We start from the raw sequence: 15,212 nt of genomic DNA, 5'->3' as shown, positions 1-15,212 counted from the left end.
TGACTGACAGGCCGTCTTTAACAAATCGCCGATTGCGAAAGGGGTCCCAGTAACTGCTTCTGGCGATTGACAGCATGCCTTCCCGGCCCTAATCCCCATGCCAGTCGTGCCGTGCGGCAGTGGAGCTGGCTGTTGAGGGGGCGGGGTTATCTGGGAACTTTGTGTAGCTTGAAGGAAGTTTGCGGCAGCGAGTGAGGGAAGCAGTGCCTCATGTTTCTGGGACAGTGGGAAAGCAGGGGACTCACAGAGCCTATATTAGGTAGGTAATGTTTTATTCAGAATTTGTAGGATTGATAAAGGCAATGATTGTAATTTAATGCTATGAAGATTGCCCACCACTCAATAGCTTTACCGCACACCAGACAGGTTATAGTGACCCTGCTCAGACTAAATACTTTGCATAATGTTTCTTCATTTTTACAAAAATGAATATTACTTTTTTAAAAGCTGGTTATTAATTTTTGTAAAAATGAAGAAACATTACGCAAAGTATTTAAAAAAAAAAAAAAAACACAATAAGAAAGTATTCAGGCAATCATAGGCTTCGGTAGTTCCTGACAACTACTGTGAGTATCCTCTCCATGTGAGATCTGCCTTCAGTAGTGGGGGAGGTGCTCTCCATGTGAGATCTGCCTTCAGTAGTGGGAGAGGTGCTCTCCATGTGAGATCTGCCTTCAGTAGTGGGGGAGGTGCTCTCCATGTGAGATCTGCCTTCAGTAGTGGGGGAGGTGCTCTCCATGTGAGATCTGCCTTCAGTAGTGGGGGAGGTGCTCTCCATGTGAGATCTGCCTTCAGTAGTGGGGGAGGTGCTCTCCATGTGAGATCTGCCTTCAGTAGTGGGGGAGGTGCTCTCCATGTGAGATCTGCCTTCAGTAGTGGGGGAGGTGCTCTCCATGTGAGATCTGCCTTCAGTAGTGGGAGAGGTGCTCTCCATGTGAGATCTGCCTTCAGTAGTGGGGGAGGTGCTCTCCATGTGAGATCTGCCTTCAGTAGTGGGGGAGGTGTCTGTTCCGTCGGATGAAGCAGCTCCACTTAACAGGGCTGAAGTTGCTCACCCCTAACTGAATGGGGTCAACTGGAGATTGCAGGAGCCTTAGAGATCGGTATCTGAGAGTGTCAAGGGCTGGAAAGAGCAGGTAGCACTGCAGCTATAACGGAAACTTAAAAACAGCAAGCTGAGTGCAACCTGCCTGTGTGGACTGACGGTTAGTGACAGATCCATGCTTCAGTGATGTTAGGATAACATCTCCCTGTGTCATTTTCCCATTTGCCTTACATTTTCTTGTCTTTTCATGTTTATCTGTAAATGTTGTGTTGCTTACTGTGAACTACTTGTGACTGAGTGGTCTCTTAAGCCGGCACACAAAGCAGACAGTTTTTTTTTTATTTGAATATATTGATGCCCTAGTTATTGTTCATACTATGGGTCACCATTCATAATTTCTTATAATTTACTAAGTCAGAGTTCATTTGAGATCTTATCATGTAGGAGTCACTCATATTGTTTTATAAGAATTAAGACTATTATTGTTCAATGTAGTATATACTGTCTCTTTAAGACTGCATCTTAAACTTAGTAGCAAGCCTATAGTCATTAATAGATTCTTATCGTTGAAACTCAGGGATAATAGTGGATCCACCTTTACAGCAATAGTGATTAAGAGAGAGAATCCTGCGAGTGGGTTAATGCAGGTTATGGGATATGAATAGTCACAATTTTGTAATGAAGTGTTTAGGCTTTTTGTGTATTTGCCAGAATATAGTTTCTTACTATTTTTGATGGGCTAACTAGCACACACACTGTTTTCTCTTTGCCCCTTTTTTTTTTACTCTCTCCCCTTTTATCTGTGTGTGAGTATGTTTGATGTGTGCACTGTATGAGAGTGTGTGTGTTATATCTGGTTTGTATGGTGTGTATGTGATGTATGGTTTGTATGGTGTGTGTGGTGTGTGTGTGTGATGTATGGTTTGTATGGTGTGTGTGTGTGATGTGTGGTTTGTATGGTGTGTGTGATGTGTGGTTTGTATGGTGTGTGTGATGTGTGGTTTGTATGGTGTGTGTGTGGGATGTGTGGTTTGTATGGTGTGTGTGTGTGATGTGTGGTTTGTATGGTGTGTGTGTGGGATGTGTGGTTTGTATGGTGTGTGGGATGTGTGGTTTGTATGGTGGGTGTGTGGGATGTGTGGTTTGTATGGTGTGTGGGATGTATGGTTTGTATGGTGTGTGGGATGTATGGTTTGTATGGTGTGTGTGATGTGTGGTTTGTATGGTGTGTGTGATGTGTGGTTTGTATGGTGTGTATGTGATGTATGGTTTGTATGGTGTGTGTGATGTGTGATGTGTGGTTTGTATGGTGTGTGTGATGTGTGATGTGTGGTTTGTATGGTGTGTGTATGTGATGCATGGTTTGTATGGTGTGTGTGTGTGTGATGTGTGGTTTGTATGGTGTGTGTGTGGGATGTGTGGTTTGTATGGTGTGTGTGTGTGTGATGTGTGGTTTGTATGGTGTGTGTGTGGGATGTGTGGTTTGTATGGTGTGTGGGATGTGTGGTTTGTATGGTGTGTGGGATGTGTGGTTTGTATGGTGTGTGTGTGGGATGTGTGGTTTGTATGGTGGGTGTGTGGGATGTGTGGTTTGTATGGTGTGTGGGATGTATGGTTTGTATGGTCTGTGTGATGTGTTATTTGTATGTTGTGTGTGTGTGGGATGTGTGGTTTGTATGGTCTGTGTGATGTGTTGTTTGTATGTTGTGTGTGTGTGTGTGTGTGTGATGTGTGGTTTGTATGGTGAGTGTGTGTGGTGTGTGTTGTATGAGATTGTGTATGTGATGTGTGTATATGTGTTGTGTCTGTGTCTCTGTCTCTCTCTCCCCTCTGTGTCTGTGTGTCTCTCTCTCTTTCCCTTCTGTGTATGACTCTCACTCTGTCTCTCAGTCTTACTCTTTCTCACTCTCTCTAGGTTTATTGTATTCATTTGAGGGAAACTGTTTAACCCCTTAAGGACCAAGGCCATTTTTCAATTTATTTCCCTTATGGACCAAGGCTATTTTTACATTTCTGCGGTGTTTGTGTTTAGCTGTAATTTTCCTTTTACTCATTTACTGTACCCACACATATTATATACCGTTTTTCTCGCCACTAAATGGACTTTCTAAAGATACCATTATTTTCATCATATCTTATAATTTACCATTAAAAATATTATAAAATATGAGGGAAAAATTGGGAAAAAACACACTTTTTCTAACTTTGACCCCCAAAATCTGTTACACATCTACAACCACCAAAAAACACCCATGCTAAATAGTTTCTAAATTTTGTCCTGAGTTTAGAAATACCCAATGTTTACATGTTCTTTGCTTTTTTTGTAAGTTATAGGGCCATAAATACAAGTAGCACTTTGCTATTTCAAAACCACTTTTTTTCAAAATTAGCGCTAGTTACATTGGGACACTGATATCTGTCAGGAATACCTGAATATCCCTTGCCATGTATATATTTTTTTTTAGAAGACAACCCAAAGTATTCATCTAGGCCCATTTTGGTATATTTCATGCCACCATTTGCGATCAAATAAAAAAAACTTTTTCACAATTTTTTTCACAAACTTTAGGTTTCTCACGGAAATTATTTACAAACAATTTGTGCAATTATGTCACAAATGGTTGTAAATGCTTCTCTGGGATCCCCTTTGTTCAGAAATAGCAGACATATATGGCTTTGGCAATGCTTTTTGGTAATTAGAAGGCTGCTAAATGCCGCTGCACATCACACGTGTATTATGTCTAGCAGTGAAGGGGTTAATTAGGGATCTTGTAGGGAGCTTGTAGGGATCCTCATATCCTTATAGTCTTGTGACGCATTTAATGTGCAGTGTTCTAGGTGATCCTCATATCCTTATAGTCTTGTGACACATCTAATGTGTAGTAAACTATGTGATCCTCATATCCTTATAGTCTTGTGACACATCTAATGTTCAGTGATCTATGTGATCCTCATATCCTTATAGTCTTGTGACGCATCTAATGTTCAGTGATCTATGTGATCCTCATATCCTTATAGTCTTGTGACGCATCTAATGTTCAGTGATCTATGTGATCCTCATATCCTTATAGTCTTGTGACGCATCTAATGTTCAGTGATCTATGTGATCCTCATATCCTTATAGTCTTGTGACGCATCTAATGTTCAGTGATCTATGTGATCCTCATATCCTTATAGCCTTGCGACGCATCTAATGTGCAGTGATCTATGTGATCCTTATAGTCTTGTGACGCATCTAATGTGCAGTGATCTATGTGATCCTCATATCCTTATAGTCTTGTGACGCATCTAATGTGCAGTGATCTATGTGATCCTCATATCCTTATAGTCTTGTGACGCATCTAATGTGCAGTGATCTATGTGATCCTCATATCCTTATAGTCTTGTGACGCATCTAATGTGCAGTGATCTATGTGATCCTCATATCCTTATAGTCTTGTGACGCATCTAATGTGCAGTGATCTATGTGATCCTCATATCCTTATAGTCTTGTGACGCATCTAATGTGCAGTGATCTATGTGATCCTCATATCCTTATAGTCTTGTGACGCATCTAATGTGCAGTGATCTATGTGATCCTCATATCCTTATAGTCTTGTGACGCATCTAATGTGCAGTGATCTATGTGATCCTCATATCTTTATAATCTTGTGACGCATCTAATGTGCAGTGATCTATGTGATCCTCATATCCTTATAGTCTTGTGACGCATCTAATGTGCAGTGATCTATGTGATCCTCATATCCTTATAGTCTTGTGACGCATCTAATGTGCAGTGATCTATGTGATCCTCATATCCTTATAGTCTTGTGACACATCTAATGTGCAGTGATCTATGTGATCCTCATATCTTTATAGTCTTGTGACGCATCTAATTTGCAGTGATCTAGGTGATCCTCATATCCTTATAGTCTTGTGACGCATCGAATGTGCAGTGATCTATGTGATCCTCATATCCTTATAGTCTTGTGACACATCTAATGTGCAGTGATCTATGTGATCCTCATATCTTTATAGCCTTGTGACGCATCTAATCTGCAGTGATCTATGTGATCCTCATATCCTTATAGTCTTGTGACGCATCTAATGTGCAGTGATCTATGTTATCCTCATATCCTTATAGTCTTGTGACGCATCTAATGTGCAGTGTTCTAGGTGATCCTCATATCCTTATAGTCTTGTGATACATCTAATGTGCAGTGATCTAGGTGATCCTCATATCCTTATAGTCTTGTGACGCATCTAATGTGCAGTGATCTATGTGATCCTCATATCCTTATAGCCTTGTGATGCATCTAATGTGCAGTGATCTATGTGATCCTTATAGTCTTGTGACGCATCTAATGTGCAGTGATCTATGTTATCCTCATATCCTTATAGTCTTGTGACGCATCTAATGTGCAGTGATCTATGTGATCCTCATATCCTTATAGTCTTGTGATGCATCTAATGTGCAGTGATCTAGGTGATCCTCATATCCTTATAGTCTTGTGACGCATCTAATGTGCAGTGATCTATGTTATCCTCATATCCTTATAGTCTTGTGACGCATCTAATGTGCAGTGATCTATGTGATCCTCATATCCTTATAGCCTTGTGATGCATCTAATGTGCAGTGATCTATTTGATCCTCATATCCTTATAGTCTTGTGACGCATCTAATGTGCAGTGATCTATTTGATCCTCATATCCTTATAGCCTTGTGATGCATCTAATGTGCAGTGATCTATTTGATCCTCATATCCTTATAGCCTTGTGATGCATCTAATGTGCAGTGATCTATTTGATCCTCATATCCTTATAGCCTTGTGATGCATCTAATGTGCAGTGATCTATTTGATCCTCATATCCTTATAGCCTTGTGATGCATCTAATGTGCAGTGACCTATTTGATCCTCATATCCTTATAGCCTTGTGATGCATCTAATGTGCAGTGATCTATGTGATCCTCACATCTTTGTAGCCTTGTGACGCATCTAATGTGCAGTGATCCTTATATCCTTATAGTCTTGTGACGCATCTAATGTGCAGTGATCTTTGTGATCCTCATATCTTTATAATCTTGTGACGCATCTAATGTACAGTGATCTATGTGAGCCTCATATCCTTATAGCCTTGTGACGCATCTAATGTGCAGTGATCTATGTGATCCTCATATCCTTATAGTCTTGTGACGCATCTAATGTGCAGTGATCTATGTGATCCTCATATCCTTATAGTCTTGTGACGCATCTAATGTGCAGTGATCTATGTGATCCTCATATCTTTATAGTCTTGAGACGCATCTAATGTGCAGTGATCTATGTGATCCTCATATCCTTATAGCCTTGCGACGCATCTAATGTGCAGTGATCTATGTGATCCTCATATCCTTATAGTCTTGTGACGCATCTAATGTGCAGTGATCTATGTGATCCTCATATCCTTATAGTCTTGTGACGCATCTAATGTGCAGTGATCTATGTGATCCTTATAGCCTTGTGACGCATCTAATGTGCAGTGATCTATGTGAGCCTTATAGTCTTGTGACGCATCTAATGTGCAGTGATCCTTATATCCTTATAGTCTTGTGATGCATGTAATGTGCAGTGATCTATGTGATCCTAATATCCTTATAGCCTTGTGACGCGACTAATGTGCAGTGATCTATGTGATCCTCATATCCTTATAGCCTTGTGACGCGACTAATGTGCAGTGATCTATGTGATCCTCATATCCTTATATCCTTGTGATGCATCTAATGTGCAGTGATCCTTATATCCTTATAGTCTTGTGATGCATGTAATGTGCAGTGATCTATGTGATCCTAATATCCTTATAGCCTTGTGACGCGACTAATGTGCAGTGATCTATGTGATCCTCATATCCTTATAGCCTTGTGACGCGACTAATGTGCAGTGATCTATGTGATCCTCATATCCTTATAGCCTTGTGACGCGACTAATGTGCAGTGATCTATGTGATCCTCATATCCTTATAGTCTTGTAATGCATCTAATGTGCAGTGATCTTTGTGATCCTCATATCCTTATAGTCTTGTGATACATCTAATGTGCAGTGATCTATGTGATCCTCATATCCTTATAGTCTTGTGATACATCTAATGTGCAGTGATCTATGTGATCCTCATATCCTTATAGTCTTGTGATACATCTAATGTGCAGTGATCTATGTGATCCTCATATCCTTATAGTCTTGTGACGCATCTAATGTGCAGTGATCTATGTGATCCTCATATCCTTATAGTCTTGTGACGCATCTAATGTGCAGTGTTCTAGGTGATCCTCATATCCTTATAGTCTTGTGATGCATCTAATGTGCAGTGATCTATGTGATCCTCATATCCTTATAGTCTTGTGATACATCTTATGTGCAGTGATCTATGTGATCCTCATATCCTTATAGTCTTGAGACGCATCTAATGTGCAGTGATCTATGTGATCCTCATAACCTTATAGTCTTGTGATGCATCTAATGTGCAGTGATCTATGTGATCCTCATATCTTTATAGTCTTGTGACGCATCTAATGTGCAGTGATCTATGTGATCCTCATATCCTTATAGTCTTGTGACGCATCTAATGTGCAGTGATCTATGTGATCCTCATATCCTTATAGTCTTGTGACGCATCTAATGTGACGCATCTAATGTGCAGTGAATGGAACGGCAATCATTCGGATCTGTCTTAACAGATCTCTCTGGACAACCGGTCCAGATCACCTATCCAGAGGGAAATCCTTTTTAAGGCCATCCTGGGAGATTGTGACTACAGATGCGAGTCTCTCAGGATGGGGAGCAGTTTGGGTAAGCAAGAAGGCTCAGGGCCTTTGGTCTCAGGAGGAGAGCTCTCTTCCGATCAACATTCTGGAACTTCGAGCAATCTTCAGTGCTCTGAAGGCTTGGCCCCATCTGGTTTTGTCCCAGTTTATCAGATTCCAATCAGACAATATCACCTCGGGGGCTTACATTAACCACCAGGGAGGAACGAGGAGCTCCCTGGCAATAAGGTGGTATCTCGGATTCTGGAGTGGGTGAAGTCCCACATTTGTTCGCTGTCAGAGATCCACATTCCAGATGTGGACAACTGGGAAGCGGATTTTCTCAGCAGACAATCCTTTCATCCGGGGGAATGGTCTCTCCATCCTGAGGTGTTTGCGGAGATATTCAACTGGTAGGGGACTCCAGAGATAGATTTTATGGCGTCCCGTCTCAATACCAAGCTACCCAGGTATGGGTCGAGATCCAGGGATCCTCAGACGGAGCTACTAGATGCATTAGGGGTGCCTTGGAGTTTCAGTCTCATATGCCTTTTTCCGCCAGTACCTCTCCTTCCTCAAGTAGTGGCCCGCATCAAGCAGGAGCGGGCATCAGTGATACTGATTGCTCCATCGTGGCCGCGAAGGATGGGGTTTGCGGATCTAGTGGGGATGTCGTCATATCCTCCATGGAAGTTACCTTGTCGCAGGGATCTGCTGGAACAAGGTCCTTTTTTTCATCAAAATCTAGATTCTCTGAAGCTGACTGCGTGGAGATTGAGCGCTTAGTCCTAGCCAAGAGAGGTTTCTCTGAGAGAGTTATTGATTCTCTCATTCAAGCTCGTAAGCCGCTTACTCGTCTGGTGTGAAGAGCATGGATTCCCCTGGCATAACGTCAGGGTTTCCAGGATTCTTTCTTTCTCCAGGATGGTCTGGAGAAGGGCCTTTCTGCTAGCTCCCTTAAGGGACAGATTTCGTAATGCACAAGAGGCTCGCTGAGCTTCCATATGTTTAGTCTTTTGTTCAGGCTCTGGCTAGAATCAGGCCTGTGTTTAGATCTAGTGCTCCTCCTTGGAGTTTAAATCTTGTTCTTAAAGTTTTGCAGAAGGCTCCGTTTGAGCCTATGCATGTAGTTGACATGAAATTACTGTCTCGGAAGGTTCTTTTTCTACTGGCTATTGCTTCGGTGCACAGAGTCTCGGAAATGGCTGCTTCACAAAGTGAGCCTCCTTACCTAGTATTTCATGCTAAGGCTGTTCTTCGTACTGGGTTAGGTTTTTTTCCTAAGTTTGTTTCAGATCTCAACATCAATCAGGAGATTGTGGTTCCTTCCTTGTGTCCTAATCCTCCTCCTTCAAAGGAGCGGTTACTTCATAATTTGGATGTGGTTTGGGCCTTGAAGTTCTATCTTCAGGCTACGAAGGAGTTTAGACAGACGTCTTCTTTGTTTGTTGTCTATTCTGGGAAGTTTAGGGGACAGAAGGCCTCGTTCACTTCCTTATCTTTTTGGTTGAGGAACATTATTTGCTTAGCTTATGAGCCAGCGGGACATAAACCTCCTCAGAGGATTAAGGCTAATTCAAGCAGTGGCTTCCTCTTGGGTCTTCAAAAATGGGACCTCTATGGAGTAGATTTGTAGGGCGGCTACCTTACATACCTTTTCTAAATTTTACAAGTTTGACATTTTTGCTTTGGCTGAAGCAGCTTTTGGGAGAAAAGGTTTTGCAGGCTGTGGTGCCCTCAGAATAGGGTCCGCCTCTTTTTACCCTCCCGTTCATTCAGTGTCCTCTGGAGCTTGGGTATATGTTTCCCACAAGTAAGGAATGAAGCTGTGGATTCTCCTTATATTAAGAAGGAAAACATAAATTATGCTAACCAGATAATTTCCTTTCCTTCTGTATGAGGAGAGTCCACTGCCCCTGCCCATATTCTCTGAAGGGCAAACCTAAATATTGTTTTGTTCTTCTGGCACCATTTATACTCTGATATTTCTCCTACTGTTCCTTGTTCCCTTGGCAGAATGACTGGGATATGTGGGACGTGGGGGAGGTATTTAAGCCTTTGGCTAAGATGTCTTTGCCTCCTCCTGGTGGCCAGGTTCTGTATTTCCCACAAGTAAGGAATGAAGCCGTGGACTCTCCTTATACAGAAGGAAAGGAAATTATCTGGTAAGCATAATTTATGTTTTTTATTTTGCTAATGTAGCATTTATATGTTCAAATAAATCCTAACACTTTTGTCTCTTGTTCTTGCTGTGTTCCAGCCTTCAAGTTGCAAACCACAAACCTGAGAGCAGCCAAAACCCAACCAATGAACCGGAGCGAACAGGGATCCTTTTTTCCTATGAATTCTCAGCAGATGCTTTAAGAAGACAGCCATCATTAGCTGGTAAGGATTGTAACGTGATCCCAGTTAGTGTCACAGGTAGCAGTGACTGTTAGACATGAGGGTCAGAATGATCCCAGTTAGTGTCACAGGTAGCAGTGACTGTTAGACATGAGGGTGAGAATGATACCAGTTAGTGTCACAGGTAGCAGTGACTGTTAGACATGAGGGTGAGAATGATCCCAGTTAGTGTCACAGGTAGCAGTGACTGTTAGACATGAGGGTGAGAATGATCCCAGTTAGTGTCACAGGTAACAGTGACTGTTAGACATGAGGGTGAGAATGATCCCAGTTAGTGTCACAGGTAGCAGTGACTGTTAGACATGAGGGTGAGAATGATACCAGTTAGTGTCACAGGTAGCAGTGACTGTTAGACATGAGGGTGAGAATGATACCAGTTAGTGTCACAGGTAGCAGTGACTGTTAGACATGAGGGTCAGAATGATCCCAGTTAGTGTCACAGGTAGCAGTGACCGTTAGACATGAGGGTGAGAATGATCCCAGTTAGTGTCACAGGTAGCAGTGACCGTTAGACATGAGGGTGAGAATGATCCCAGTTAGTGTCACAGGTAGCAGTGACTGTTAGACATGAGGATGAGAATGATCCCAGTTAGTGTCACAGGTAGCAGTGACTGTTAGACAAGAGGGTGAGAATGATCCCAGTTAGTGTCACAGGTAGCAGTGACTGTTAGACATGAGGGTGAGAATGATACCAGTTAGTGTCACAGGTAGCAGTGACTGTTAGACATGAGGGTGAGAATGATCCCAGTTAGTGTCACAGGTAGCAGTGACTGTTAGACATGAGGGTGAGAATGATACCAGTTAGTGTCACAGGTAGCAGTGACTGTTAGACATGAGGGTCAGAATGATCCCAGTTAGTGTCACAGGTAGCAGTGACCGTTAGACATGAGGGTGAGAATGATCCCAGTTAGTGTCACAGGTAGCAGTGACTGTTAGACATGAGGGTCAGAATGATCCCAGTTAGTGTCACAGGTAGCAGTGACTGTTAGACATGAGGGTGAGAATGATCCCAGTTAGTGTCACAGGTAGCAGTGACTGTTAGACATGAGGGTGAGAATGATCCCAGTTAGTGTCACAGGTAGCAGTGACCGTTAGACATGAGGGTGAGAATGATCCCAGTTAGTGTCACAGGTAGCAGTGACTGTTAGACAAGAGGGTGAGAATGATCCCAGTTAGTGTCACAGGTAGCAGTGACTGTTAGACATGAGGGTGAGAATGATACCAGTTAGTGTCACAGGTAGCAGTGACTGTTAGACATGAGGGTGAGAATGATCCCAGTTAGTGTCACAGGTAGCAGTGACTGTTAGACATGAGGGTGAGAATGATCCCAGTTAGTGTCACAGGTAGCAGTGACCGTTAGACATGAGGGTGAGAATGATCCCAGTTAGTGTCACAGGTAGCAGTGACTGTTAGACAAGAGGGTGAGAATGATCCCAGTTAGTGTCACAGGTAGCAGTGACTGTTAGACATGAGGGTGAGAATGATCCCAGTTAGTGTCACAGGTAGCAGTGACTGTTAGACATGAGGGTGAGAATGATCCCAGTTAGTGTCACAGGTAGCAGTGACTGTTAGACATGAGGGTGAGAATGATCCCAGTTAGTGTCACAGGTAGCAGTGACCGTTAGACATGAGGGTGAGAGTGATCCCAGTTAGTGTCACAGGTAGCAGTGACTGTTAGACATGAGGGTGAGAATGATCCCAGTTAGTGTCACAGGTAACAGTGACTGTTAGACATGAGTGTGAGAATGATCCCAGTTAGTGTCACAGGTAGCAGTGACTGTTAGACATGAGGGTGAGAATGATCCCAGTTAGTGTCACAGGTAGCAGTGACTGTTAGACATGAGGGTGAGAATGATCCCAGTTAGTGTCACAGGTAGCAGTGACTGTTAGACATGAGGGTGAGAATGATCCCAGTTAGTGTCACAGGTAGCAGTGACTGTTAGACATGAGGGTGAGAATGATCCCAGTTAGTGTCACAGGTAGCAGTGACTGTTAGACATGAGGGTGAGAATGATCCCAGTTAGTGTCACAGGTAGCAGTGACTGTTAGACATGAGGGTGAGAATGATCCCAGTTAGTGTCACAGGTAGCAGTGACCGTTAGACATGAGGGTGAGAATGATCCCAGTTAGTGTCACAGGTAGCAGTGACCGTTAGACAAGAGGGTGAGAATGATCCCAGTTAGTGTCACAGGTAGCAGTGATTGTTAGACATGAGGGTGAGAATGATCCCAGTTAGTGTCACAGGTAGCAGTGACTGTTAGACATGAGGGTGAGAATGATACCAGTTAGTGTCACAGGTAGCAGTGACTGTTAGACAAGAGGGTGAGAATGATCCCAGTTAGTGTCACAGGTAGCAGTGACTGTTAGACATGAGGGTGAGAATGATACCAGTTAGTGTCACAGGTAGCAGTGACTGTTAGACATGAGGGTGAGAATGATCCCAGTTAGTGTCACAGGTAGCAGTGACTGTTAGACATGAGGGTGAGAATGATCCCAGTTAGTGTCACAGGTAGCAGTGACCGTTAGACATGAGGGTGAGAATGATCCCAGTTAGTGTCACAGGTAGCAGTGACTGTTAGACAAGAGGGTGAGAATGATCCCAGTTAGTGTCACAGGTAGCAGTGACTGTTAGACATGAGGGTGAGAATGATACCAGTTAGTGTCACAGGTAGCAGTGACTGTTAGACATGAGGGTGAGAATGATCCCAGTTAGTGTCACAGGTATAAGTGACTGTTAGACATGAGGGTGAGAATGATACCAGTTAGTGTCACAGGTAGCAGTGACTGTTAGACAAGAGGGTGAGAATGATCCCAGTTAGTGTCACAGGTAGCAGTGACTGTTAGACATGAGGGTGAGAATGATCCCAGTTAGTGTCACAGGTAGCAGTGACTGTTAGACAAGAGGGTGAGAATGATCCCAGTTAGTGTCACAGGTAGCAGTGACTGTTAGACATGAGGGTGAGAATGATCCCAGTTAGTGTCACAGGTAGCAGTGACTGTTAGACATGAGGGTGAGAATGATCCCAGTTAGTGTCACAGGTAGCAGTGACTGTTAGACATGAGGGTGAGAATGATCCCAGTTAGTGTCACAGGTAGCAGTGACCGTTAGACATGAGGGTGAGAATGATCCCAGTTAGTGTCACAGGTAGCAGTGACTGTTAGACATGAGGGTGAGAATGATCCCAGTTAGTGTCACAGGTAGCAGTGACTGTTAGACAAGAGGGTGAGAATGATCCCAGTTAGTGTCACAGGTAGCAGTGACTGTTAGACATGAGGGTGAGAATGATCCCAGTTAGTGTCACAGGTAGCAGTGACTGTTAGACATGAGGGTGAGAATGATCCCAGTTAGTGTCACAGGTAGCAGTGACTGTTAGACATGAGGGTGAGAATGATCCCAGTTAGTGTCACAGGTAGCAGTGACTGTTAGACAAGAGGGTGAGAATGATCCCAGTTAGTGTCACAGGTAGCAGTGACTGTTAGACATGAGGGTGAGAATGATACCAGTTAGTGTCACAGGTAGCAGTGACTGTTAGACATGAGGGTGAGAATGATCCCAGTTAGTGTCACAGGTAGCAGTGACTGTTAGACAAGAGGGTGAGAATGATCCCAGTTAGTGTCACAGGTAGCAGTGACTGTTAGACATGAGGGTGAGAATGATCCCAGTTAGTGTCACAGGTAGCAGTGACTGTTAGACATGAGGGTGAGAATGATCCCAGTTAGTGTCACAGGTAGCAGTGACTGTTAGACATGAGGGTGAGAATGATCCCAGTTAGTGTCACAGGTAGCAGTGACCGTTAGACATGAGGGTGAGAATGATCCCAGTTAGTGTCACAGGTAACAGTGACTGTTAGACATGAGGGTGAGAATGATCCCAGTTAGTGTCACAGGTAGCAGTGACTGTTAGACATGAGGGTGAGAATGATCCCAGTTAGTGTCACAGGTAGCAGTGACTGTTAGACATGAGGGTGAGAATGATCCCAGTTAGTGTCACAGGTAGCAGTGACCGTTAGACATGAGGGTGAGAATGATCCCAGTTAGTGTCACAGGTAGCAGTGACTGTTAGACATGAGGGTGAGAATGAAGATCGTGGCTGATTTATCACGTGAATTTGATTTTAATAAATGACTTAAAGGGGCATTCTGATGAAAATGTAAACGCACATAGACGAATTACATCTGTGAATAAAAACATCTTTACAATATATCTGTATTGGTAAAAATGCTTCTAGTAAAAATGATCACAGTTTTAGTGTTAGCTTTTTTTCTCTGCATGTGCATGTGAGGCATATCTAGGTATTCTAAATGCACCAGTAAGTTATATACTGCAGCTGCTCAGAGCACCAGTGGGGTTTGTATCATGTCAGCAATTAACAAATTGAGTCATTACCAGATGGTACAAAAGCACTTTAGGCTCTCTGAGCAAGAGCTGTGTGTAAAATGCTGGTGCACGGAGCATACTTAAATACACATTTGAAACAGCTACAGCTTTTATTACAAGCATTCTTGCTAATACATTTATGTCTTAGTGCCCTGTGACTAAATTAGCTGCGTTCTGTCACTTTTATTTGTATTGTGTTGTAAACCAAAAGTGCAGCGTCATTAAGAAGACAGTAGTTTTTCTTTTACATTATATTTATTGGTTAACGTAAGACATTGTGTTTTTCAGCTGAGGATTTGCCGCCTCTCTCAGAACCTCCCGTACTGCCAGCTGTCCCGGCACAGACACAGCTTACAGAAGGTTCCCACTTCATGTGTGTATAGGCATCGCGCTGTGTGTAATGTGTGAGTATCTGGTCTTACACTCTCACATTGTATAGTCAGAACCTCCCGTACTGTCCCGGCACAGACGCAGCTTACAGAAGGTTCCCACTTCATGTGTGTATAGGCATCGCGCTGTGTGTAATGTGTGAGTATCTGGTCTTACACTCTCACATTGTATAGTCAGAACCTCCCGTACTGTCCCGGCACAGACGCAGCTTACAGAAGGTTCCCACTTCATGTGTGTATA

General features: G+C 43.1%; 1 protein-coding gene across 2 annotated transcripts in view; it reads left to right on the top strand.

Moving 5' to 3' along the window:
* PLEKHA5 (pleckstrin homology domain containing A5) overlaps positions 1 to 14,991 on the top strand; it is a 1,264,477-nt gene extending 1,249,486 nt beyond the window's left edge. For both annotated transcript variants that reach the window (XM_053719122.1, XM_053719123.1), the window contains exons 27-28: positions 10,063 to 10,187; positions 14,871 to 14,991. In XM_053719122.1, the coding sequence (XP_053575097.1) occupies positions 10,063 to 10,187; positions 14,871 to 14,965 (220 nt within the window). In that variant the 3' untranslated portion in view covers positions 14,966 to 14,991. The remainder of the gene's footprint in view (positions 1 to 10,062; positions 10,188 to 14,870) is intronic.
* Positions 14,992 to 15,212: the final 221 nt, after the last annotated feature.

The sequence above is a fragment of the Bombina bombina genome, chromosome 6, assembly GCF_027579735.1.
Source record: "Bombina bombina isolate aBomBom1 chromosome 6, aBomBom1.pri, whole genome shotgun sequence".
In the NCBI taxonomy this organism is placed as follows: Eukaryota; Metazoa; Chordata; class Amphibia; order Anura; family Bombinatoridae; genus Bombina; species Bombina bombina.
This window is presented reverse-complemented; position numbering and strand designations above follow the sequence as displayed.